We start from the raw sequence: 26,673 nt of genomic DNA, 5'->3' as shown, positions 1-26,673 counted from the left end.
TCTTCTAAGTCATTAATTTTTTTTGCACAAATGAAGAAAAAAACAAATAAAGCTGATGCTACAATAACTGTGTGCACAAAGATTATACATCCAATATAACGTAGATCTGAAAACAAAGTATGAACAACTTCCTCCACAAAAGTTTAGCTCCTCTAACAGATTATTATCTGTATCCTTATTTTATTTCTGTACATGTAAACGCCTTAAAGAGACACTTCTGATGATATTAGTAAGTAGCACATATTGGTGATTTAAAGGTGAGGTTCATAAAGACATCTTAACTAAACTACAAGCTTATAAAATGCATTTATACAAGTGTCCACAGTGAGGCGCTGTAGTACACGAACTAACCCACGGACGTGTGATTACGTATGATACCGTATGTGTATTTGAAGAGATTTGTTGGGAACGTTTGTGTAATCACATTGATAATGCAGTCATATAAGATTGCATGTGCTACCTTGTTACCCCAACGCAGTAGTATCAGTGTATGCAGAACATTGCAATGTGCTGACCAATATTCAAAAATATAGAATGTTCTAACTTGCATGGAACCGCAAATTTCAGGGAATTCAACTCGAACTCGATCCTCCTCGAATCAATGCACTCCTCTGTACCCAGAACCTTTCAAGGGTTAAAATGCACTTTCTCCATTTACATATATGAGCTAACATTCTGCATTTAAAGGGAATCTGTCAGGTCCCTATGGTCCCCAAGCGCTACTATCATGACAGGAGTGCAGATTTCTTTATTCTAATAAGGTGTTTGATGTGATTTGATAACTCTGCAAGGTTTGAAAAATCAAGTTTTAGTCTGAAACGACACATACAGTATTCTACAGAAGCAGGACTAGAACAGAGGGGTCTTTCCCCAGACTAGTCCAGCCTCAGAACTTCTAATTACACTTCCCTAGGGGTGAATGGCAGCCTGAAAAATACTGTCACCATAACCTGTATTGTGTGGAGGTTGTCAATCACGGGGTTGTGATTAGAAGATCAGAGTCTGAGGAAAGAGACACCCCGCCGGATTAGTCCTGCTTCATTAGTACATGCAACGCTGCAGATTAAACGTTTATTCTTCATAAGAGACACAATCAGATCACAAAGCGTCCGGGGACCTGATTTCTGTACTGATTTTTTTTATGCAAATTCGTTTTCTTACATCTGTATCAATATTCCATTGTTCACAGATTCCAGTAAAGCCATATAATCACAGACTTAATTATGTAGAGTGAGAGACAGTGAGAGAAAAGTCAGGGAGAGCGGGAGAATATCAGAGAGAGAGCGAGAGAATATCAGAGAGAGAGCGAGAGAATATCAGAGAGAGAGCGAGAGAATATCAGAGAGAGAGCGAGAGAATATCAGAGAGAGCGAGAGAATATCAGAGAGAGAGCGAGAGAATATCAGAGAGAGAGCGAGAGAATATCAGAGAGAGAGCGAGAGAATAACAGAGAGAGAGCGAGAATATCAGAGAGAGAGCGAGAGAATATCAGAGAGAGAGCGAGAAAATATCAGAGAGATAGCGAGAAAATATCAGAGAGAGAGCGAGAAAATATCAGAGAGAGCGAGAGAATATCAGAGAGAGAGCGAGAGAATATCAGAGAGAGAGCGAGAGAATATCAGAGAGAGAGCGAGAGAATATCAGAGAGAGAGCGAGAGAATATCAGAGAGAGAGCGAGAGAATATCAGAGAGAGAGCGAGAGAATATCAGAGAGAGAGCGAGAGAATATCAGAGAGAGAGCGAGAATATCAGAGAGAGAGCGAGAGAATATCAGCGAGAGAGCGAGAAAATATCAGAGAGAGAGCGAGAAAATATCAGAGAGAGAGCGAGAAAATATCAGAGAGAGCGAGAGAATATCAGAGAGAGAGCGAGAGAATATCAGAGAGAGAGCGAGAGAATATCAGAGAGAGAGCGAGAGAATATCAGAGAGAGAGCGAGAGAATATCAGAGAGAGAGCGAGAGAATATCAGAGAGAGAGCGAGAGAATATCAGAGAGAGCGAGAGAATATCAGAGAGAGCGAGAAAATATCAGAGAGCGAGAGAATATCAGAGAGCGAGAGAATATCAGAGAGAGCGAGAGAATATCAGAGAGAGAGCGAGAGAATATCAGAGAGAGAGCGAGAGAATATCAGAGAGAGAGCGAGAGAATATCAGAGAGAGCGAGAAAATATCAGAGAGAGCGAGAGAATATCAGAGAGAGCGAGAGAATATCAGAGAGAGCGAGAGAATATCAGAGAGAGCGAGAGAATATCAGAGAGAGAGCGAGAGAATATCGGAGAGAGAGCGAGAGAATATCAGAGAGAGCGAGAGAATATCAGAGAGAGCGAGAGAATATCAGAGAGAGAGCGAGAGAATATCAGAGAGAGAGCGAGAGAATATCAGAGAGAGAGCGAGAGAATATCAGAGAGAGAGCGAGAGAATATCAGAGAGAGAGCGAGAGAATATCAGAGAGAGAGCGAGAGAATATCAGAGAGAGAGCGAGAGAATAACAGAGAGAGAGCGAGAGAATATCAGAGAGAGAGCGAGAAAATATCAGAGAGAGAGCGAGAAAATATCAGAGAGAGAGCGAGAAAATATCAGAGAGAGCGAGAAAATATCAGAGAGAGCGAGAAAATATCAGAGAGAGCGAGAGAATATCAGAGAGAGAGCGAGAGAATATCAGAGAGAGAGCGAGAGAATATCAGAGAGAGAGCGAGAGAATATCAGAGAGAGAGCGAGAGAATATCAGAGAGAGAGCGAGAGAATATCAGAGAGAGAGCGAGAGAATATCAGAGAGAGAGCGAGAGAATATCAGAGAGAGAGCGAGAGAATATCAGAGAGAGAGCGAGAGAATATCAGAGAGCGAGAGAATATCAGAGAGAGCGAGAAAATATCAGAGAGAGCGAGAGAATATCAGAGAGAGCGAGAAAATATCAGAGAGAGAGCGAGAGAATATCAGAGAGAGAGCGAGAGAATATCAGAGAGAGAGCGAGAGAATATCAGAGAGAGAGCGAGAGAATATCAGAGAGAGAGCGAGAGAATATCAGAGAGAGCGAGAGAATATCAGAGAGAGCGAGAGAATATCAGAGAGAGAGCGAGAGAATATCAGAGAGAGCGAGAGAATATCAGAGAGCGAGAGAAAATCAGAGAACGAGAGAATATCAGAGCGAGAGAATATCAGAGCGAGAGAATATCAGAGCGAGAGAAAATCAGAGCGAGAGAAAATCAGAGCGAGAGAATATCTGAGAGAGCGAGAGAAAATCAGAGCGAGAGAATATCTGAGAGAGCGAGAGAATATCTGAGAGAGCGAGAGAATATCTGAGAGAGCGAGAGAATATCTGAGAGAGCGAGAGAATATCTGAGAGAGCGAGAGAAAATCAGAGAGAGAGCGAGAGAAAATCAGACAAAAAAAAGTGAGAAAATCAGAACAAAAATCAGAAAGTGAAAGAAAGCAGAAATTAGTGAAGAGAAAGGAATGAAAAAGAGAAAAGACAGATAACAGATTGATAGATGATAGAGAGATGGGACAGACAGACAGACAGACAGAGAAACACTCAACTCACTTTTAAGAAATTCTGGAACTTTTTGTTTTGCTGAAGTTCTTTAAACAAATTCACGGCTTCGATGTGATGACTGCAGAATTCTCCATAAATCCTCTTCATTTTCTCAGCGTTCTCTGCAGAAAACTGTATAAAAAGAAATGTCGCCAGCTAGTAAGGGGCTTATGTAGGAGAGGAGACGGTTTCTGCTCTTAATTAAAGGGCACTCTGTGGCACGTCACACAATCACATTGCTACAACTGATAGTTGGACCTGTCACTGTCTTTGAAACAAGAATGCATCATGGCATTCAAGACCCTAAACTTGTCCTAGGACTTCACTGACTGGCACATATAGATGAAAACTGTTGTCAATCCCATTTCTCATGTAATATTAAAGTCCAGCTGATATAAGATTTATGAAATTCCAGTCTAAATGTAAGAACACCTTCATGGGCTGAGTATGTGGTACAAATGTGTGTGAACTTACCTAACTTTTCACTCTAGAAAAATTGCATTCATGAAACACATAAAGCAAAAACACAAGTATTCATAGTCCAATGTCTTTTTGACAAATGCCACAAAGTGGATAAAGTAAATGCATGGACAACGAATGGAAGGAATATGTCTCCCACCCACCTGCAGAGCTTTAGGTATCCTGATGAGTACTGTAGTTTATCACACATTATTAAAGGGGTTAATACATCTTTGGGGATATTTTTATTAATTTTTATTTTTCAATTTAAACGCAAGTATTTGGGGCTAAAAATAATTTTGTAACAGGAGTTTCATTAAAAATGTTATACCATTTGGCTTTTTCTAGCTCTTATTGTCCCTGAACATATGGCTTTGATGTGGTCTGTGGTCATAATTGAGCTTCAAAAAGAGAAGTTAAAGATTTGCAAACTCTCCAGTGAAACCATCAAAGCTGAAAATGAGCTCACTGGCACATTTTCAGTTTACTCATTCTGAAGCCAGCAACAGATCGATCAACAGTGAAGCTATAGAAGGACTTCTGCTGACGCCACGTCAACAGAGCAGCAGTGTCTCTTCCTGCTCACAGGGCGGAACTACTGGCATTATGCTGATTGACAACCGGCTTCCCTAATTAGGCAGCAGAGAGCCAGCTGTCAATCAGCATGACACCAGTAGTCCCGCCCTGTCAACAGGAAGAGAAACTGCTGCTCTGTTGACGTGACGTCAGTGGAAGTCTGTGACCGCTCTGTGCTGGCAGAGAATGGCGCCGGGCACAACAGTCAGGTAGGTAGCAACTACCTGCCTGTTAGTGCTTAGGCACAATTTTATTTTTTTTAAAGTCTGGAATATCCCCTTTAAGTTCAAATCTTCACTTTATACCATTTCTGAGAGCGCTAAGGCCTCATTCAGATGTTCATTTTTTCCCAGTACAAAAAAAAAGAATTAATTTGTGTATTTTTTTTTTACCATAAGGAAGTCCCATCTGAGTTTACACGCATTAGCAAGTTTAATGGACGTCTTTCTTTTTTTTTGCGGACACATGGTCCACAAACAAAAAAGAGAACATGTGAACTGCCAAATAAGACAATAATGGTGTTGTGTTTCGCCTGTGAAAAACTTGGCCAAATCATGTACATGAAAAATGGATGCCTGACTGGAAGAAAAAAACAGTGAGAAGAGAAAGCCGACACAGCCAGAAGCAGTGTGCTGTGAGATCCATAACTGAGGCACCAGGCCAACCAGCTATATGAAGGAGTTGTAGAGGCTCCACAGCAGCTAAATAGTAAAAAAATGTTTAATGAAGATCATGTAGAAAGTTGCTTCATTTTTCATATAGGAAGTAGATAAAGAATAAAAGAAAAAATCCATAGACTTTCAGACCACCCAAAAATGGAGCTTTATACCTGGTACAACTCTCATTTATAATGGGTGCTAAGGACTAAACCAATAAGACAAGCACTGTCTGGTGACAATTTCTCGATGATTGAGAGGGGGCATTTATTAATGTGTTTTAAGTTGGCAGTACATACTTATACCCATATTAGGCTACCGAAAAATGACTTCATGTCCCATACCTGCTGCACTAGTATATCTCCTATCCTGTGGATCACAAAGTTCCGGTCATTTCCCTCCCTGGACTCCTGCTTCCTCTCTCGCAGGTTATAAAAGAAGGACTTATGGCTTTCCAGCAGCTCATCGAGACAGGGGAAAATTTTATCCACAGTACTGTGGTCCAGCTGCAGCTCCTCCTTCATCCCCTTCCTGAATATTTCAGACATAATGAAAAGGGTCTGGATATGATGCAGTTCCGTCTGCATGAACTCTGAAAGGAACAGAAAAGAAAACAACAGGATAACATGAGACACCTAAAATAAACTGTCACCAGCACAACCCCAACATTTCTTTGAGATTAGATATTTAACATTTACAATCTTTTAAGACATTAAAGGTGTAACCTGAGCTAGGAAACAAAGTTCCACTTTTTCTGTTGCCCCACAACATGGCAGCAAACTATACCCAAGCTCTGAGAATATTCAATGGATATGTATATCAATTATTCTATCAATTAGTCTCCTTCCTTTTAATCCCTGACAGTCATAATTATATTAATATTGGAAAAATAAGGGACAGGAAACGAGAGTTAATTATGGATTTCTTCCAATGTAATTAGAGCTACGGTAATTTGTTTACACTAATATACCGTAATCTATTTTACCCCTCCTCCTTCTCCGACATACAGATAAATAGGATTTTTATTATAAGCATTTCAGATACTTGTGACTATATTTTTACATTTGAAGCAGACCCAAATTTGACCATTAACTGTTTCTTGTGTGTACTGGGATATTGAAGTTGAAAAACCTAAAAAAAAAAGTTTTATCTGCAGCATTAAAGAGGTTGTCCATGAATTTTTTGTTTTGTTTTTACTATTATGGGCCCAAAACCTAATAGGCAGGTAGCTACTGCGAGAGGCAACTATCTGCCTGTTGTACCTGGCATGGAACGTCAGCGTGTTGATTAAAAGCCAGCTCCCCACAGTTAAGCAGCGGGGAGCCGGCAGAGCAGCAGAGCAGAAATGAAGCCGCTGCTCTGTCGATGTGACATCAGCAGAAGCCGCGGAATCGCCGGAAGGAGCAGTCGGTAATCGCTTTGCACCAGCAGAGATCGGCGTCTGGCACTACAGGCAGGTAGTTAGCAACTATCTACCTGTTAGCTCTTAGGCACATTAGTTAAAAAAATAATCCCAAATAACCCCTTGAAATATTGTAAGTAGGATAGATCAATTTTAGAAGATAGATTATAACTAGTGATGAGCGAGCATGCTCGGGTGTTTTCTGAGTATCTTCAGCGTGCTCGGGTGTTATGTTTTAAACCCTTTATGGCCCAGGGCGTACTAATATGTATCTGTGTCCTGGGCCTTATGGGCCAGATACGTATTAGTACGCCTTGGCGATTTCGCCCGCACACAAGCTGAGCGGGCGAGATCGCCACCGGTTGTCAGCTGATTCTCACAGCTGACACCCGGTGCTATGTGCAGGGAGCGGTCCCGCACCACTCCCTGCACATTAACCCCCTAAATGCTGCGATCAAAATCGATCGCAGCATTCCGGTGGCAAGAGGAGGTAAGCGCTATACTTACCTTCTCTGCCAGCGTCCCGCGGCGTCTGAGTCCGGTCCCATATGTTGCCATGGTGACCCGACGGATCATGACAACATCCGGGTCACCAGGAGGCAGGAAGTTGCTTTGGTCATGCGCAGTGCATGACCAAAGTAACTTCTCCCTGTGCAGCGCTGACAGGCTGCATAGAACAGGGATGGTTCTGCATTCCTGTGCTATACAGCCAATCAGGCTGCAAAAAGTGAAAGTCCCATAGTGGGAAAAAGTGTAAAAGTAATAAAAATGTCAGAAAGTGAGATATATATATATATATATATATATATATATTAGTACCCATAAATAAATATTCTTGTGAAAAAAAAAAAAAAATAAATAAAAGTACACATATTTTGTATCGCCACGTCCGGAACGACCTGACCTATAACACTGTCACTCTTGTTAACGCCTTTAGTGAACACGGTAAAAAAAAAAAATAAAAACAAAACATAAAAAGATGTTTTATCATGATACCGCCAAACAAAAAATGGAATAAAACGCAATCAAAAAGACGAATGTAAATAAAAATGGTACCGCTGAAAACATCATCTTGTCCAAAAACGAGCTGCCATACAGCTTCAACGGCTGAATAATAAAAAAGTTATAACTATCAGAATAAAGCAATGCAAAAACAATTCTTTTTTTCTATAAAATAGTTTTTATTGTGTAAAAAAAATATAAAAAAAACAATATAAATGCGGTACCACTGTAAACGTACTGACCCGAAGAATAAAGCTGCATTATCAATTTTACCACACGCGGAACAGCATGAAAAAAAGGAAAAACAATTCCTGAATTGTTGGTTTTTGTTTATTCTGCCTTCCAAAAATCAGAATAGAAAGCGTTCAAAAAGTGTCACATGCCTGAAAATGGCACCAATAAAAACGTCAACTCATCCCGCAAAAAACAAGCCATAATATAGCCGAAATATGGAAAAATTATAGCTCTCAAAATATGGCGATGCAAAAACTAGTCTTTGCAAAAAAAAGGGTTTTTTAGTGTGTGACAGCTGTCAATCATAAAAACCCGATATGAATCTGGCATCGCTGTAATTGCACCAACCCGAAGAATAAAGTCGTCTAATCACTTATACCGCACGAGGAACGACGTAAAAAATAAACTTTAGGGTTAGGGTTGGACAAGGGTTGGGCTAGGGTTAGGGTTGGGGATGGGATTTTTCAGAAGTAAAGAAAAAAAATGACGACGATATGGCGACTAATGTTGAGCGCAAGTGCTCGCTACTTGAGTTTGCATCGGGTGCTCGGGTATGCACCAAGTATAGCGGGTGCTCGAGTGATATGCTCGAGTCTCCGCCCCAAATGTTTTGCAGCTGTTATACAGCCAAACAAAACTTGCGGGGATTGCCTGCCATGCATGAGCGATCCCCGCATGTTCTTTTTTGGGTGTCTAATAACCGTGAAATATGCGGGCGGGGACTCGAGCATGTCACTTGAGCATCCGCGATACTTGGTGCATACCCGAGCACCCGATGCAAACTCAAATAGCGAGCACTTGCACTTAAGACTAATCACAACTTATTCAATATGATGACCTAATGTTATCAAATTCTGTGTCGTCCCTCTGGGTTCAAAATATTCACTATACCCCTTGATAAAATCCTGGAGGGGTGTAGTTTCCAAAATGGAGTCACTGGGGTGGCGGGGGGTGTTGCAACATGGCATCCGCTAATTATTCAAGCAAATTTTACATTCAAAAAGTCAAATGGCGCTCCTTCCCTTCCGAACCCTGCCGTGCGCCCAAACAGTGGTTTTCCCCCACATGTGGGGTATCGGCTTACTCAGGAGAAATTGCACAAGAAAGTGCATGGTGCAATTTCTCCTGTTACCCTTGTAAAAATGCTAAATTGGGGGCTGAAAAATTTTTTGTTGAAAAAAAATGTTACAATTTTATTTTTACGGCTCAATGTTATGAACTTCTGTGAAGCACCTGGGGGTTCAAGGTGCTCACCACACATCTAGATAAGTTCCCTGAGGGGTCTATATGACAGAAAATACCCAAAAGTGACACCATTCTAAAAACTGCACTCCTCAGGGTGCTCAAAACCACATTCAATAACTTTATTAACCCTTCATTTTCACAGGGGTAACAGGAAAAAATGGACTCAAAATTTGTTGTGCAATTTCCCCTGAGCACACAGATACCCCATATGTGGGGGAAAACCACTATTTGGGCGCACGGCAGGGTTCGGAAGGGAAGGAGCGCCATTTGACTTTTTGAATGTAAAATTTGCTTGAATAATTAGCGGGCACCATGTTGCATTTGGGGAGCCCCTGATGTGCCTAAACAGTGGAAACCCCCCACAAGTGACATCATGTTGGAAACTAGACCCCTCAAAGTCACTTCAAATGTAATGTGGTCCCTAAAAAAAATGGTTTTGTAAATTTTGTTGGAAAAATGAGAAAATCGCTGGTCAACTTTAGACCCTTATAGCTCCTTAATAAAAAAAAAATTTGGCTCCAAAATTGTGCTGATGTAAAGTAGACATGTGGGAAATGTTATTTATTAACTATTTTGTGTGACATATCTCTCTGATTTAAGGGCATAAAAATTCAAATTTTGAAAATTGCTAAATTTTCGCCAAATTTCCATTTTTTTTTACAAATAAAAGCAAGTGATATCGAAGAAATTTTACCACAATCACGAAGTACAATATGTCACGAAAAAACAGTCTCAGAATCAGAGGACACTCGCTCATCACTAATTATAACTCATATTTCTGATATACAATTAATAAACAAGTCTTCTGAGAGAGGATCCAGCCATTACTAATTGCTAAATACATACTGTGCTTAAGAAATTATTTTCATATAAACTGGCAATAATGTTAATTAGCTAATTCCCATCCATTTTACTATGGTTGGGGATAGTAAAAAAATGTAAATGTTTTTTTTTTTCATTTTCTATCAACAGGAGCGCACAACTCCAAAACCTTCCAGCTTCCTGACTGCCAGGGAAATTGCACTCAAAATGATTAACAATTCAGAACATTGCCATGGTTGAGCTGCTGGTCTGAACTGTGCGCTAGGCTTCTGAGCAATGCTGGCACGCTCCATAGCAAAGAGCTTGTAAGAACTGTGCTCCTTGCCTAGAAAAGAGGCCACCGCTGTTGGACTGCAGAGGTGGCTGGTAACTTAGGCAACAATAAGTAAACTACAGAATTAATTACACCTCCGTTCTTGAGAACGGAAAGGATTTTTAATAAGTAAACAGCAAAGTTGCTAATTTAACCATTTACAAAATATAGCCATGTTAGCGAATTATATATATATATATATATATATATATATATATATATATATATATACACACACATACTATATTGTATTGGTTAACCAGAGAACTTCTCTAGCCATGTCGCCCATCATGCATTCAGGTCTCTCTGTATCTACTGCTGCAGCATTTAACCGTTATATCACCTTTCAGCAGCAGATGGAAGGAAGGGAGACACAGTCATTACTAGTGGGTAGGCGGAGCCCACATAGGATAGAACACCTCAGATTAAAAAAGAGTGTTGTCCGGCCCCTCCAGCTTGGGCTCCTCCTACTCCAGCTCTCCAGTCTAAAATTTGAGGTCACAGAGGATGGTCGCTGCTGGAAGCAGCTCCTCAGAAAATTTTTTTATTTTTATCGGACAGAGACTTGGACCCCCGTGGTCTTGAGGTCTCAGGGGTCTCAGCACTGCTGGACCCCCACCCCTCCCTTGGCGGATCTGCATTACCCTTTGAGAGAGGTCCCTGCAGAACCCTGCCGGCCCCGGGGGATGAGGGATGCTTCCCTGGCGGGGATGCAAACCGCGCATCTGGGGTCACTGTGTTCTCCGCCCTGGGGGGAAGCTTGGGCACAGCGCCACAAATCCCTGGGGGTCCCTGTGGCGCTCAGCTGGGTGAGTACTCAGCATGTTAATGTGTTTTGAGTGCTTCAGCGGCTGCTGCGGCAGCCGCTGCTACATGTATTCATGTGGTGACTTGTGTTTTTTTGTCCGCAGGTGGATGCCTGCAGGACATGGAAGCGGGGCAGGAGCGGAGAGCGGAGGAGTCGCGCGCGCTTTTTTTTTTTAAGCCGGCGGGGGGCGTGGCTTCGCGCCTTCCCGGTCTTTCGCGGGCAGGAAGCGCTCTGAGCGCGCGCCTTCTCCTGCCCCTCCTCTTTCGGCTTCTCTCTCCTCACAGCGCGGCGGCCATTACTGAACGGCTTCCATCGGGCTCCTCACTCTCCTCTCCTCCCGACAGACCGAAGGAACACTGCACCGCGGCCAGCTGGGTGAGTCGCTTCTGCCTGTCAGGGCAGAAGCTTAACCCCTCACCCCCTCAGCGCAGGGCACCTTTCTGAGGCACAATAAGGTGGCAGACTGTGCTGTCCTGCAGCTATTACCTCATATAGAGGTTCCTTTTTTTGTCTGGAGCTCGCACATCCTTTTCATTTCACAGAGGTTGTGGGGAGTCTGCGACATTAACCCCTTATTAGGCGGTTATCCCTTAATTGGGGGTCAGCTGGGGTAGCTCTCTCTTTAAGAGCTTTAACCCTTCAGCTTTCTTTTAAGAAACCACATTGTCCTACTTACTGACAGGTTTAACCTGCCATATACTGTGTGAGGGCATGTCAGATCAGGGTCCAGGAGGTGCGGACCGTCTCCCAGGTCCGCTACAGGATCAGTCTCGCGTGTCTGACACGCAGGAGTCCTCGACGGCATCAAGCGCAGCGGTCGGGGGTTTCGGTGATGGGGCAGTGGTCAAAATGGAGGCCCTCACTCGTTCTATTGATGGCCTGTCTGACCTTCTAGGTTATTGGGTGTCAGCTAGATCCTCTCATGGCAGGAAGCGCCACAGGCCGGTGCTGCCCTCCCCGCGCAGTGACTCGGAGATCTCTGTTATGGAGGGTTCCCCTTCAAGCTCAGATGGGGAGATGTCCGATTCGGATAAGGAGGATCGGCAGGGGCACTCTGCCTCTTTTTTGGGCCGTGCAGAGGCTTTTATTGGAGCCATGAGGGAGGCGTTACAGTTTCCGGAGGAGGTAACTAGACGTCCTGGTAAGTCGGCCCGGATGTTTCAGGAGTCGCATAGGTCGCGCTTGGCATTACCATCTCTGGATGAGCTTAATGGGGCAGTGGAGAAGGAACGCCTGTGTCCAGATAAACGTTTTCAGGGGACACGTTTTTTTTGACTGTATCCGTGTTCCACGGAGTTGATTGATAATTGGATTCCTTCTCCTGAAGTGGATGTCCCTTTATCCCAGCTTAGCAAATCCTCATTACTGCCTGTTAAAGGGAAGGCGAGTCTGCAGGATCCGCTGGACAGAAAAACGGAGATGGCGGCGAAATCCATCTACGAGGCCGCGGGTCATGGATTCAGAGCGGTGCTAGGATCCATGTGTGCTTGTAAAGCTTCCCTAAGCTGGTTGGACCATCTACGGACGGCGTGGCAGGATGGATCCCCGCTATCCGAGGTAGATGGGCTTTTCAAGTTGTTGGGTGATGCAGGTTTGGATACCGCGTCACTGCTGTCCAGGGCGCAATCCTCGGCGGCAGTCAGAAGAGCACTGTGGCTCAGACAGTGGACCGGGGACGCGGTTTCCAAGCAAGGTTTGCTATCTTTAGCTTACAAGGGTGGTCAGTTATTTGGATCTGACCTCACGGAGCTGATTGTCAAGGCAAAGGCAAAAGAAGCGGCCTTACCACAGCGAAGAACTGTGGCTTCTGCGTCGGGCAGGCCTAGTGCCGGTAGTAGTCGGCGGCCCTTTCGGTCCAGGGGACGGTCCGGTCAGCCCTCTTGGGGATCGGGTCGTCCCTCTTTTTCAGGAAAAAAGGCTTCTCAGAAATCCCGCACTCCCTGGAAACAGAGCTTCCGTCAAGACAAGCGGGAAGCTGACAAAAAGCCCGCTAAGGCGGACTGATGCCAGGTTTTCACTCGAGGGCTCTGGAGTGGGGGGTCGCCTGCTCCAATTCGAATCGACTTGGGCGTCCCGCGTTTCGGACGCCTGGGTGACGCGGGTTGTGTCAGCAGGCTACTTCATAGAGTTTCTTTCTCGACCCCCGGACAGGTTTTGCCGATCTCGCTTTCCGTCAGAGCCCGAGCTAGTTGCCGCTCTACGGCAGGAGGTCGATTCCCTTCTGCAGAAGGGTGTGGTGGTACCGGTTCCGCCGGAGGACCGGGGAAGAGGGTTTTATTCAAACCTCTTTGTGGTCCCCAAAAAGGAGGACAAATTTCGCCCTATTCTGGATCTCAAAAGATTGAATCGGCATGTCCGCACCCGGAAATTCCGCATGGAGTCGCTTCGCTCGGTTGTGGCGGCCCTGTCGCAGAACGACTTTTTGGTGTCAATCAACATTCGCGACGCTTATTTGCATGTTCCCGTCGGAAGGGCCCACCAACGCTTCCTTCGTTTTGCCATAGGTCAGGACCATTTCCAGTTTGTGGCCCTACCATTCGGGTTGGCCTCGGCGCCCAGAGTTTTTACAAAAATTCTGGCACCTCTCATGGCGATCCTTCGAAGACAGGGGGTTACGGTTCTTCCCTACCTGGACGACCTTTTAATTGTGGCGTCCTCAAAGGAGGAGGCGGTGACGGCTCGCAATCTATCCCTTCAGCTCCTGGAGGACTTCGGGTTGCTGGTCAATTGGAAGAAGTCGTCTCTGGAACCGTCGCAGTCAATCCTGTTTTTGGGGATGCATTTCGACACGGTACGAGCAGTGGTGTCCCTGCCTCCAGACAAGCAAGCAAGTCTTCTTCGACATGTACAGGTTATGAAGTCTTCGACAGCAATGTCCCTTCGAAGGTGTATGCGCCTTTTGGGTTTGATGGTGGCGTCAATGGAGGCACTTCCGTTTGCCCAATTTCATTCCAGGACTCTCCAAATGCTCATTCTGAACCGTTGGGATCGATCACAGGCTTCGCTGGATCGCAGTGTCATCATCTCCCACAGGGTGCGAGAGTCTCTAGAATGGTGGTTACGTCCGGAAGCGTTATCCCTGGGGAAGTCCTTCCTCCTTCTGAGGTGGTCGGTCATAACCACCGATGCCAGCCTGTCAGGCTGGGGGGGTGTCTGGAACGATCTCTGGATTCAGGGAGTATGGTCGTCGGAAGAGTCTGTCCTGCCGATCAACATCCTGGAATTGAGGGCGATTTTCCTTTGCCTCCAACACTGGACGGTCCCTTTAAACGGTCTGCCAGTCCAAGTGCAGACAGACAACGCGACGGCGGTCGCGTATATCAACCATCAAGGTGGAACGAGGAGCTCCAGGCTCATGATGGAAGTGTCTCGGATCCTGGTATGGGCCGAGGCCAAGGTGCCAGCCATCTCTGCGATTCACATTCCGGGAGTTCAGAATATCACGGCGGACTTCCTCAGTCGCGAGAAGGTGGATCCCGGAGAATGGAGTCTTCACCCAGAAATTTTTGCACAGCTGTGCTCCCGTTGGGGAACTCCTCAAGTGGATTTGATGGCATCAAGGTTCAACACCAAGTTACCGACGTTCATGTCCAGGTACAAGGACCCGAAGGCTGTGGCGGTGGATGCTCTGGTGGCTCCGTGGGACCAATTCGAGCTAATCTATGTGTTCCCGCCGATATCCTTACTTCCTCTGGTGTTGCGTCGGATCAGACTGGAAAGAGTCCCGGCTATGTTAGTAGCCCCAGACTGGCCAAGGAGGACGTGGTTCTCGACGCTGGTGTCGCTTCTGGCTGCGCCTCCACTTCCTCTCCCTCTTCGCCCGGACCTGTTAACCCAAGGGCCCGTTCGTCATCCGGACCTGAAGTCTCTGCGTTTGACGGCGTGGCTCTTGAGACCGAAATCTTGACTCGTCAAGGTTTTTCAGCCAAAGTCATTGCCACTCTGCGAGCTGCCAGAGGTCCTGCCACTACTAGGATCTATCACAAGACTTGGGAGGCCTTCTTTTCATGGTGTTCGGGTTCTTCAAGGAACCCGAGGATTTTTTCCATTCCCAATTTGTTGACCTTTTTGCAGTATGGCCTGGACAAGGGTTTGGCAGTTAGCACTCTGAGGGGTCAGGTTTCTGCTTTGTCCTTGCTGTTTCGGAAGGCTATCGCCTCGCGTAGGGACGTTCGTTCCTTTTTTCGCGGGGTAACCCGTCAGTTTCCGCCGCGGAAGGCGCTTGTGTCCCCTTGGTGGCTCAATCTGGTCTTGGAGGCTCTTCAACATGGGCCTTTTGAGCCTATGGACTCCGTTAGCCTTTCTTTGCTTTCTTGGAAGGTTGCCTATTTAGTGGCAGTCACCTCTTTGAGAAGGGTTTCTGAACTGGCGGCTCTTTCTTGCTCGCCTTCTTTTCTGGAGTTTCTCCCGGATCGCGTGGTGCTTCGCACACGGGGCGACTTTCTACCTAAGGTGGTGTCACAATTTCATGTTAACCAGGATATTGTGTTGCCCTCGCTCTGTCCGGAACCGAGGAATGCGAAGGAACGGGCCTTGCACTCATTGGATTTAGTGCGGGCTTTGAAGTTCTATTTGTCTATTACTCAAGGTTTTCGGAAATCGGACTCTCTGTTTGTGATTCCAGCAGGTCGTCGGCGTGGTCAACGAGCTTCCAAGGACACTATAGCTCGATGGATTCGGTCGGCCATTTTAGAGGCTTACCGACTCAAGGGCGAATCTTGTCCAATTAAGATTCGAGCTCACTCCACGAGAGCTGTGGGTTCATCGTGGGCTTTTCATCAAGGGGCCTCGGCAGCTCAACTCTGCCGGGCGGCTACCTGGCGCTCCGTCCACACTTTTACAAAGTTTTATAAGGTGGACGTCAGTGCTTCCGCTGATGCAGCCTTAGGACGTAGGGTCCTGCAGGCGGCTGTAGTTTAAGTTATCGTTAACTTGTATTTAGTGCTAGTTGCGCATTTTTCTAGGTTGTTGGGATTCTGCCTCTGTTGGTTTTTTCCCACCCTTAATTTTTGGACTGCTTTGGGACGTCCCACTAGTAATGACTGTGTCTCCGTTCCTTCCATCTGCTGCTGAAAGACGGATTTTGGTAAGACCTTACCTGTAAAATCCTTTTCAGCGAAGGAAGGAAGGGAGACACAGTTCCCTCCCATGGCAGAAGTGTGTTGTTGTGTTTTCAGATGCAGCGTGACCCTTCTCTGATAGCGATTATCTGGGCTGAGGTCGGCGCGCTAAGGCTCTGTTCCAGCATTGCCAGCTCATCGCAGTGGTCAGGTCCAGTGAGTAGTACCTGGGACTGTGTGGTTTTTTCTGTTATATGCATAACCTGTCTCTTGTTTTTTCTCTGAAGTTCTTCAGAAGGGGTTATGTTGCTCCGCTGGTGATATTTGCTCTTCCTTAGCTTGTGTACGGACTGGAGAGCTGGAGTAGGAGGAGCCCAAGCTGGAGGGGCCGGACAACACTCTTTTTTAATCTGAGGTGTTCTATCCTATGTGGGCTCCGCCTACCCACTAGTAATGACTGTGTCTCCCTTCCTTCCTTCGCTGAAAAGGATTTTACAGGTAAGGTCTTACCAAAATCCGTCTTTTATTACCTTTTCAATTAGACCTTAGTATTAGCATTATACAATATTTTTCCCCTTTCTTCTTCTTCTCAGACAGAGAATAATTTATCCTTTTTCTATTAAATGGTTATAATAGTTTTGTACGGCAATAATACTACACTTTTGTGTGGAACAATAGGTATAGTTGTGAACTGTCATAGCACTACACACTAGCCATATTCACAGATATTGGACCTTCTCCATAGAACGTTTCAGTAGGAATGTGTTACAGTCCTAGGAGACCAAACCTTCTATAGGACACAGAACTTAGAGGTATACAGATCACGATTCTTCATCTTTAGACACTTTAATTGTCTCATTTAATAACGGAGCATGGCATTCAAGCTATCCAACAACTGCAATGTGGCCTTCAGCCCTGCCAGAAACATAGCCGACCTAGCAGGGGCATGGAAATGTGTTTGACCTGCATAAACCGTGTTCTATCAGGACACAGGATTTCCCGTTTTCATCTCCAGACGATTATTCGAAGGTAAAAGCGCAGAAACTCTCTAATCCTCTGTTTATATTCCGCCAATGGAAAGAAACCATTTGACAAAGAACTATAAACATTACTGGATAGAGCCTGAATATGTCTCTTTGAAGAACATAAACAGGAATAAACCCTAGACAGTGTGGAAATATGGGTTTCCTCAACTCAGCCATGGTACCATCAGAAAACAACCTATTGTTTAAATCAGGCTTTTGTGTTAAAAGTATTGAAAAAAAAATGGCTTTTTTTTTTCAAAATGATCTTTATTAAAAAAAAAAAAATAACAATGATTATATTAATTTTGCAATTTTCACACTGGCCATTGGGATTTTTTAGACTCATACTTCCTGTCCTTTCAAGAAGAGTTTTCAGCAGGCTTCTTACCTTCAGAGGCAAGATTACAATGACAGGTAATACCTCTATACACAGCTTATAATAAAGGATCTACCATTCACATTAAGTGATGTCACAGCTGACTCTGCTCCCCCTCCCTTTACAATGACCTTTTCACAAGCTAAATCTAAAAGATAGGGTCGGGGTCTGACCATTGTGGCTATGTACATGTGTTAATTCCTGAAGCAGGAAGTGACCTACAAGAGCCTCATTCGAAGGTGTGAAAATCGCAAGATTTCTATTTTTTAATACTGATACATAAAAAAAAAATGGCAAAGATATTTAAAAAATATATTTAATACCAAAATCTGATTTAAACAATAACTAATTTTCTGATGATATCTTCTTTGTAAAAATGTCGAACGAATAATAAAATTACACCATTAGTTAACCTTGGCAGCTTGCATGGCAAGTACTTCACTTCTTCAAGTAGAGTCCGTTCTCGACGTTTGACGTGTATGAAGCAAGCTTAGGAGTTGTGCTGTTCCACACATAGCAGTTGCCCCTGATTATACATATAGACCATATAACAATATAAAACAGAATTTATTTTTATCTAGAAGAAAATCTTAAGAAAAAATGTAAAACTATGAGAAACAATCTGAGTTATGATTTTTACATATTCTGCTTATTTCCTTCCCTAATTCATAGTTGCAAAATAACTTACCAAAAATAACATCTTGTCTTTTGATGACATTTTTTTCTTGCTTATGACAGAAAGATGACTCCACGACTGAGCTCCACGACTCGGCTTCAAATTCCAGAGTATCACTGCTGAAATCACTCCACAGGGCCGAGTCCACAACATCTAGGAGCAATGTGGGGAAAGGGTTGTCAGCATTACAATAAAAGTAGCTAATCTGTGAATGAATACTGTTCCTCACAGCTCTGATGACATGGTTATATGTGGCACACCTGCCCTACAAGCAGGACAGAACAGTTCCTGTAATACTATACTGTGGTCCCTCAGGTTACAATACATTCAACTTATAATGGGCTTTCTTGGGCCTTATAACCTGAAATCCAGTTTTAACTTATGATGCTGCAGGCTCTGCAGATCTGCATAGCTGGTAATTGCCTGGAAGGCCTAGGCAGTCAGGGTGTACTTTAAAAAAAAAATGCCTATGACTAGTCACAGCCAATCAGCATATATCACTTTAGCAGCAATAAGGGAGAGGTTTACTATCGAAGTGCATGAATCTACTGACTGTCTACTAGTGCGTTTCTACAGTGCTGTTGTACATGTCCTGTCTTCTACCCATGTTACAGGTCCCTGGGCTCCCAGCAGTCTTGCAGTCCTGTGGTCTGCTGCCCCTGGGCTCCCAGCAGTCCTGTGGTCTGCTGCCCCTGGGCTCCCAGCAGTCCTGTGGTCTGCTGCCCCTGGGCTCCCAGCAGTCCTGTGGTCTGCTGCCCCTGGGCTCCCAGCAGTCCTGTGGTCTGCTGCCCCTGGGCTCCCAGCAGTCCTGTGGTCAGCTGCCCCTGGGCTCCCAGCAGTCCTGTGGTCTGCTGCCCCTGGGCTCCCAGCAGTCCTGTGGTCTGCTGCCCCTGGGCTCCCAGCAGTCTTGTGGTCTGCTGCCCCTGGGCTCCCAGCAGTCCTGTGGTCTGCTGCCCCTGGGCTCCCAGCAGTCCTGAGGTCTGCTGCCCCTGGGCTCCCAGCAGTCCTGAGGTCTGCTGCCCCTGGGCTCCCAGCAGTCCTGTGGTCTGCTGCCCCTGGGCTCCCAGCAGTCCTGTGGTCTGCTGCCCCTAGGCTCCCAGCAGTCCTGTGGTCTGCTGTCCCTGGGCTCCCAGCAGTCCTGTGGTCTGCAGTTCCTGGGCTCCCAGGAGTCCTGTGGTCTACTGTCCCTGGGCTCCCAGCAGTCCTGTGGTCTCCTGTCCCTGGGCTCCCAGCAGTCCTGTGGTCTGCAGTCCCTGGGCTCCCAGCAGTCCTGTGGTCTGCAGTCCCTGGGCTCCCAGCAGTCCTGTGGTCTGCAGTCCCTGGGCTCCCAGCAGTCCTGTGGTCTGCAGTCCCTGGGCTCCCAGCAGTCCTGTGGTCTGCAGTCCCTGGGCTCCCAGCAGTCCTGTGGTCTGCTGTTTTTGAACTCCCAGCAGTTCTGTGTTCTGCTGTTCCTAGGCTCCCAGCAGTTCTGTCATTTTTGTGTAAAGATTTGCTAACTTATGGTTTTAAGTTACAATATTGATTTTAGTGTGGGACTAAATTGTAAACTTTAAATACTGTAACTGGAGGAAGGTCAAGGGAAGATAACTCAATGTTTTTGTATGCTTTCTTTTCAAATGGGTTTCCTCTTCTCTCTGTGGTTAAGTGTGATATGAACTATGCCTTGAACAGTGTGTATTGTATTTAGACTCCTGAAGATTCTCATTCTATTAGGTAAAGCTCAGTTTTTTTACTGGACAGTAATGATAATAAAGAAAAAAAACAAAAAACAGTAAACTACCTTCAATGGGGAAAGTATCCATTGCTGGAGGGGTTCCCACTGACGGCAGCAGCTCTTCTGACTGTGATCTGGATCGAGAGCCACTTGTGTCACCATCATATTCCAATGACTGGTCTGACCTTCTACATGGAAAGAGAGACGATGAAGTTCATGTAACAATCCCAACATTATGTGAACGAACATAAGGAACCAGTTACTAAAAACAAATCAGTCTCAAATTTATTCATTCTCCTAAAAATGTGCTCTCATACCTATCTACCCCCATTACAGGCACGCCTCGGAAGGGTGCAGCAGAAGGCTGACCAGTGTCTCTTTTTCCTACGGATATTGAGGTGGAGGGAGGGGACGTCGAGAGAACAGGTTGAGGCATGTCCTTGAATGATGTATCTGTAATGTAGCAGTAGAATGTTAATAATATGCAGTAACTTTTTTCCAATATATATATATATATATATATATATATATATATATATATATATATATATATATATATATATATATATATATATATATATATATATATACACACACACACACACACATAAATATATTACAAGTCCCCGCTGCACAGTGATAGACCAAGCTCAAAGAACAGGACCACCAAGCCATAAAATACAGCATCTATACTGATATCTCTGACCATATAACACTTGGTTTATTTGGAGTTTGACAACTTAAGCCAATTCAGAAAACCTTACAACACAAATAAGTCTAAAACTGATGCAGTTTTTCCTTTTTATTTTAATTCAGTAATAGTAGTAGAGAAATTCTAGACTTTCCAAGACTGGAAAATGTTCTTAAAACGGGTTGTCCAGGATTATCAAAGTGGTTATCTGGTGAAAACAAGTTATCAAGTATCCGCAGTATAGGTGATCACTTACTAATCATGGGGGTCTGACATCTACTCTTCATAGAGCTTGGAATTGCAGCCCATGGACAAGTGTAGTGGCGTTTCTGGGTAAGGTTCACACAATGCATTTCCACAGCTGTTTTTCCGCCGCGGAAAAGCATTAAAACCGCTTGTTAATAGGTCTGCCATGTATAGCAATGGTAATCCAGATGTGCTGTGCACATGATGCGGAAATTTCCGCTCCGGATTACCATTGGGGCAAAAAACGCAGCATTACCATTGATTGCGCGATTCTGCCACGAATTCGCACCCATTGACTTGCATTGAATCGCAGCAAGCCCACAGGTATAATATCTATACCTGCGGATTTTGCTGCGTTTCAATTAAAGTCAATGGGCGCAGATTCGCGCTGCGGGTGGTACCCGGGTCGGGAGAGGAGGCTATTACTCCTTTCATCCGACAGCCGCTCTGGCTGATAACAGCGAGAGCAGCGTGGATGGGAGGAGCAGTAGTCTGCTCTTCCAAGACCGCGTGCCTGCGGTAGTAAAAAAGAAAAAAGAAAAAAAAGTTTAAAAAAAACAATTATACTCACCTGTCCGGCAGCGAAGTCTTCAGCCCGCCGGCCAGAGGTACACCAAGTGAGCGGGTCCTATGTTGACGTCATCGATCACTTCATGGTCACCTGACCCTGGGAACATTCTTGCAAATGTTCTGATCTTCAGCTGATCAAACCCAGCGACCTCCTGCAGCATGTATACTGACAGGGGTGATTTACACCCGTCAGTATACAGTGCTGTATTCTACAGCTGTGGCATCAGTGATTGCTGATGTCACAGCTGCAGAAGTGACCCAGATCGTAGTGGGACACTCATTGGCGGTACGTGGACTGCGTCATTGACGGTGGACAGGTGAGAAATATGGTTGTTATTTTACGTTTTTTTTCATGAGATCGAGGGCTTCGCAGAGGCGTACAATAAAAAAAAATAAATTAAAAACCGTGTGTTTTTTTATTTCATTAAAATACTTTATTCTGGCCATGTTTTTATTGAAAAGGCGGTGACTATTTTACCACGCGGTTAGTAATATATAGACGCCCTCCATTAATAACCTGGGCTTCACGTCAGCCGCCAATACAAGGCTGATGTGAACCCCAACCCCATTACAACACTCGCCACCGCTACAGGGCAGTGGGAAGAGCCTAGGCTAAGCGCCAGATTTGGCGCATCTTATGGATGCACCATTTCTGTGACTGCTGAAAGGGGATATTAATCGTCGCGGAGGGGGCTAGTATCCATGGCTATTAATATCAGCCCGCAGCTGTCTAGTTTAGCCTTTGCTGGTTAGATTTTATATGGGGACCCCACATCAATTTTTTTCTGGGGTCCCCCTTTAATCTAGCCAGTAAAGGCTAAACAAACACCTGTGGATTGATATTAATAGTCGGGGAATATTTTTGGCTAATGGGCCCTTTCTCGGCTACTAATATCAGCCCCCAGCGGTCGGCTTTCCCTCTGCTGGTTATAAAAATGACGTGGGAGCCCACGCCATTTTTTTTTTTTTTTTTTTTAGTTTAGGCTCTGTGCCCACGATCCGGACATAGCAGCGCTTTGGATGAATATTTTTTGCTGCGTCCAAAACGTTGCATTCTATTGAATGCAGGTAAATCCACGTGTTCACTGAACCATGCATATTTACTGCATTCAATACATTCTAGTGGTCAAATTTCTGTTGCGGAAAATAGCGACTAAGCAAGAGAATTTGACGTGCTGCGGTCCTGAAAGACGCGCCGCATGTCAGTGTCCACGGGTGATTCATAGCCTCTGATGCATCTAGTGAACATGGGATTTCTAGAGATCCCATCCACTATGCTGTAACATCTGGATGCTGCAAGTTTGACGCTGTATAAACACACAGCGTCAAACCTGCAGCGACTCTTGACCGTGGCCGCATACCCAAACTCACCCGCAGCATGTCAACTTCTGTAGTGGACACGCTAGTCTCCGCTGCAGATTTTTACTGATTCAAGTGTCATTATATGCGGTGGATTCACATGTACAGACAACAAATGTTCGGCCTTAGAACACCGCATTTTGGATGCAACAAAAATACGTTGTGTCCAAAGCGCTGCTGAGTGCTGATCGGGGGTACGTAGCGGCTAACAAAACAGCTGTGAGATGTTAATTATGGCCAGGGAAAATGTTTGCCTAATGGCACCTTCCCAGGCTAAAAATAACAGCTCACAGCAGCTGCAAAATTACATGAATAGAAATGCTAATGAAGATTGGGCGAATGGGACTAACTGACACCTAGCTCTTTTGTTTGGTGATTGCAAGGTGTCAATCAGACCTTTTCATGACCACACTTAATTAAAGTAAAAAGAGTTAAATAAACACACAGACACAGTGTAAACACTTTATTTGATATACAACAGACCCATTCTTTAATCATTTAAATGAACCAATATACTCACCCCAGTTCTATGGTAATCCAAGGGTTTAAACAATGTCCCACCAAATAACTTTATTTAGCTCCAAAAAGCATTCATTGATGTACAAAAACGCTTCAAAAAACGCATCAAAAACGTATGTAAAATCCGCACGCGTTTTTTCTGCCAAGTAGAGGCAAAAACGCTCAGGAAATTTCTGCTTTAAATCTGCATCATGTGCATATAGCCTAAGAGGAGACATTTTCTCTAGTCTGATAACTGCTAATCAATCTGCTCTCAAGCTTACAAAAGAAAAATATCCTGCAATGCATATCTAAGATTTCCCCGTATCTTATGTTCAGAGGTCGTAATTTGTATTATTCAGAAAGATTTGTGAATGGCTGGAATGAAAGCAAACACACTGTACAATGAGAAGGACAAAGATAAAAACCAGTGTTGTCAAACACATGTAATCATGTGAGGAAGGTCATCTGTGCGCCCGATGACCAAAAGCCATCCAGTATCAGAACAAGGCTTCAATTTTCAAGTATGTGCACATGGCGTCTTTCAGACGCCAAAATACCAATTGAGGTTTTCAAGCAGAAGACATTTGAGGAAAATGCCGGCAACATTTTTCCTGAAGAGTCTTCTTTAGCATCTTTTGTAATTTATTTTGCAGCAACGTTCTTATTTTAAAAATGTATGTACCAATAGTGAGCGACTTCAAAAGCAGAAGCCTCCAGAAGAATGGACCAGTCAATTCTTTCAAAGTCTACAGTAGTTAAAAGAAGTTCAAAAAGACTAAACAAGTGCAAAGTAGGTAATTTTTTTTTTACATTGCTGTGCAAGTGTTCACTATTTTTGGCACTTTTTTTTAGGATTTTTCGCACACAAAAATTCTGAAAAGACTCAGTGTATGCATACCTTATCTCCAAGAAGTCTAGAACATAGAAGAATGCAATGCAACATATAGATTCTAAGCACATTTTATTATGCAAAGAGACATTTAGGAAAAAAATTGCAGATGAGCTGTAACTCACAGAATAAAATTGGTCAGAGTGCAATCTGATTTTTATTGGATTGCACTTGTCCGTTTTTCTCGCAAATGAACCTGAAAATTGATACTATAAAAATATGTGGCCTGTGTACTGGAGCGCACGCGACGCCATGTCCGGATCTATAACTAATGACACAGCTGTGGCTGCAGCTTAAAAGAAACACGCAGTACCGCCTTCATCAGGTCATTCCCCTTGAAGAAGGTGCTGTGAGCACCGAAACGTGCGTAGGGGCACTGAACCAAGAGGTGCAAACACACAGGGCAGGTAATCATTATGCTGATATGTCTACATTATGATTGGTACCTACTGTAACTATATATTTCTATGTATATGTATTAAAGCCGGATCTGTGACCTGGATACATCTTCCCTGAGTCATGGGGTAGTTAATTGTGGTATGCATTTTTTGCCTTACGTATAGAGGTTGACTATAGTAATATATGTGCATGATCTACACTTTCATGCACACCTGTGACTCGGGATATGAATCAGATACACACGGATCCGTGACCTGTTTTTTCTTTATATGCGGTTTGCACTGCATTGATTGTGAACCTATATCTGGATCTTGCTCTAATATTGAGGAATTTTCCTCTTGCACTGTTGCTCATGTGACCACAGTCCTTTTATCATGTTTGTATGATTAGTGTTTAATAAAATCATGGTTATTTCTAATACAGTAAAAGTTTGGATCTCTTTATGACTCTACATTTGCGCTTTGTAGGTATTACATTATGTGAGTCTTGATCGATAATGAATTTCGTTGCCCTGATCTTTTTTTGGTTCTATAAAAATATGTTCACACGTATCAGATTTTCTGCAGATCCCCCCTCCAAGTCAGCGTATATTGTGTGTTGATCTTGTGGTGGATTTGGACTTAATGAATTCTACATGAATAATAGACATGGACTAGGGTGGTATAGTTCTTGAAGAAAAAGTAGGTCATTTATCCTAAACTTACAAAGGTTTTGATTGAATTAAAAGGCTTGTGCGTCAGAGATCATAGATACAAAGAAAGCTCATTTATACTCTCACTTACTTGAAATGACAGCTGGCTGTTTATACTTTGAATTATATCGGTCCTGGAACTTCTAAGAATAAATGAAAGCTTTTATTAATAAAAAATGGTATAAATAATAATTAACATGATATGGCCAATATTTCACACGTCACTATAGTACAAATCTATTTCTGAACCATCCTACACTTTGTTCAATTAGCAACAATTATTTTTCTATACGTCAACAACCATAATCTGTGTTTCCAGACAGAATCATAGAGCGGGAGGGAGAGATAAAAAGGCGCATCAGACCAGAAACACATTATATACCCAGAAAGGTTTGTTGAAGGTTTTGAAGCTCTGCCACGAAATCACAGGTTAATGTCATTAGCCGGATACAGGTCTAATGATGAACCGGTCTACTGCACACAATAAGGGCAGACTGGCATCCGTAGGCTGGGATCTGGCAATATTGTGGCATCCAGCATTCCTATGCATACTGGTTCTTTTCAACACCCATATATGTATATTTAATATTACTAGATCCCAGCCTACAGATATATACATATGGGTGTATTTCAATGTATCTAACACAAGGTAATATTGGCATATAATCCCAAAAATATTTCATTTTGGACTCTTCTATTGCAAGTTTTATACCCTAAATAGCAGGGTTAGATGCTTTCTTTTCAGGCACCATATAAATACACACAGAATACAGGAATAAAGAAATTCTGAAATTCCTGCACTTTTGTAAAATATTGCAGAATCTCACAAGAGGGAAACTGATCAGAGAACTAAGCACCAATTATAAGTCTAAGGAGAATTTCTCCAATCTGAATTGAAGATCCAAGTATGTGATGTCCGGACCAGCACGTCTCCTGACCCAAGCTCAACAGCCATAGGAGTCTCTTCAATTTGGGTCAGGAGATTTATGACCAGCCCTGACATTATGGTCTGACCACAAACTGTGAATGATGGACATGTGAAACTAGCCTAAGGCAGAGGTCAGATGGCCATACTGAAAAACGAACCTGTCGAAATTTGCAAATCGTGGGCCTGACTGGCTCCTTGTGCTCTCCATGTGTTCTCATCCGCACTGCAGGCGGGTGCTGAAGCTGTTTTTACATTAAACACATTATTCTGGTCAGTAAAAAAAATAGACCTGAATAGCACATGCTGCGACTTTTCCCATGCACCATTGGTCTGTTTGAAAAATTATCCATGTGCACTGGCATTGTGTTCATGTGCACTGGCATTGTGTTCATGTGCTTCATGTGTGCAGTCTGTGGCACACATGGACAGCACACTGACCTACATACATGCTCGTCTGAACAAGCGCTTAGACTAATTGCACTTTTAGGTTAAAGTTTA

General features: G+C 44.0%; 1 protein-coding gene across 5 annotated transcripts in view; it reads right to left on the bottom strand.

Annotated features, from left to right (window-relative positions):
- ARHGEF28 (Rho guanine nucleotide exchange factor 28) overlaps window positions 1-26,673 on the bottom strand; it is a 254,074-nt gene that overhangs the window by 19,693 nt on the left and 207,708 nt on the right. For all 5 annotated transcript variants that reach the window (XM_073679786.1, XM_073679797.1, XM_073679814.1 and 2 more), the window contains 6 exons: window positions 25,339-25,390; window positions 20,219-20,354; window positions 19,968-20,089; window positions 18,200-18,340; window positions 5,569-5,816; window positions 3,543-3,665 (listed from right to left, as the gene is read on the bottom strand). In XM_073679786.1, the coding sequence (XP_073535887.1) occupies window positions 3,543-3,665; window positions 5,569-5,816; window positions 18,200-18,340; window positions 19,968-20,089; window positions 20,219-20,354; window positions 25,339-25,390 (822 nt within the window). The remainder of the gene's footprint in view (window positions 1-3,542; window positions 3,666-5,568; window positions 5,817-18,199; window positions 18,341-19,967; window positions 20,090-20,218; window positions 20,355-25,338; window positions 25,391-26,673) is intronic.

Source organism: Phyllobates terribilis, unplaced genomic scaffold (genome assembly GCF_046119375.1).
Source record: "Phyllobates terribilis strain yellow unplaced genomic scaffold, ASM4611937v1 Scaffold_1__5_contigs__length_1240528914, whole genome shotgun sequence".
NCBI lineage: Eukaryota > Metazoa > Chordata > Amphibia > Anura > Dendrobatidae > Phyllobates > Phyllobates terribilis.
Note: the sequence above shows the minus strand (reverse complement) of the source record. Positions and strands in the feature narration are given on the sequence as shown.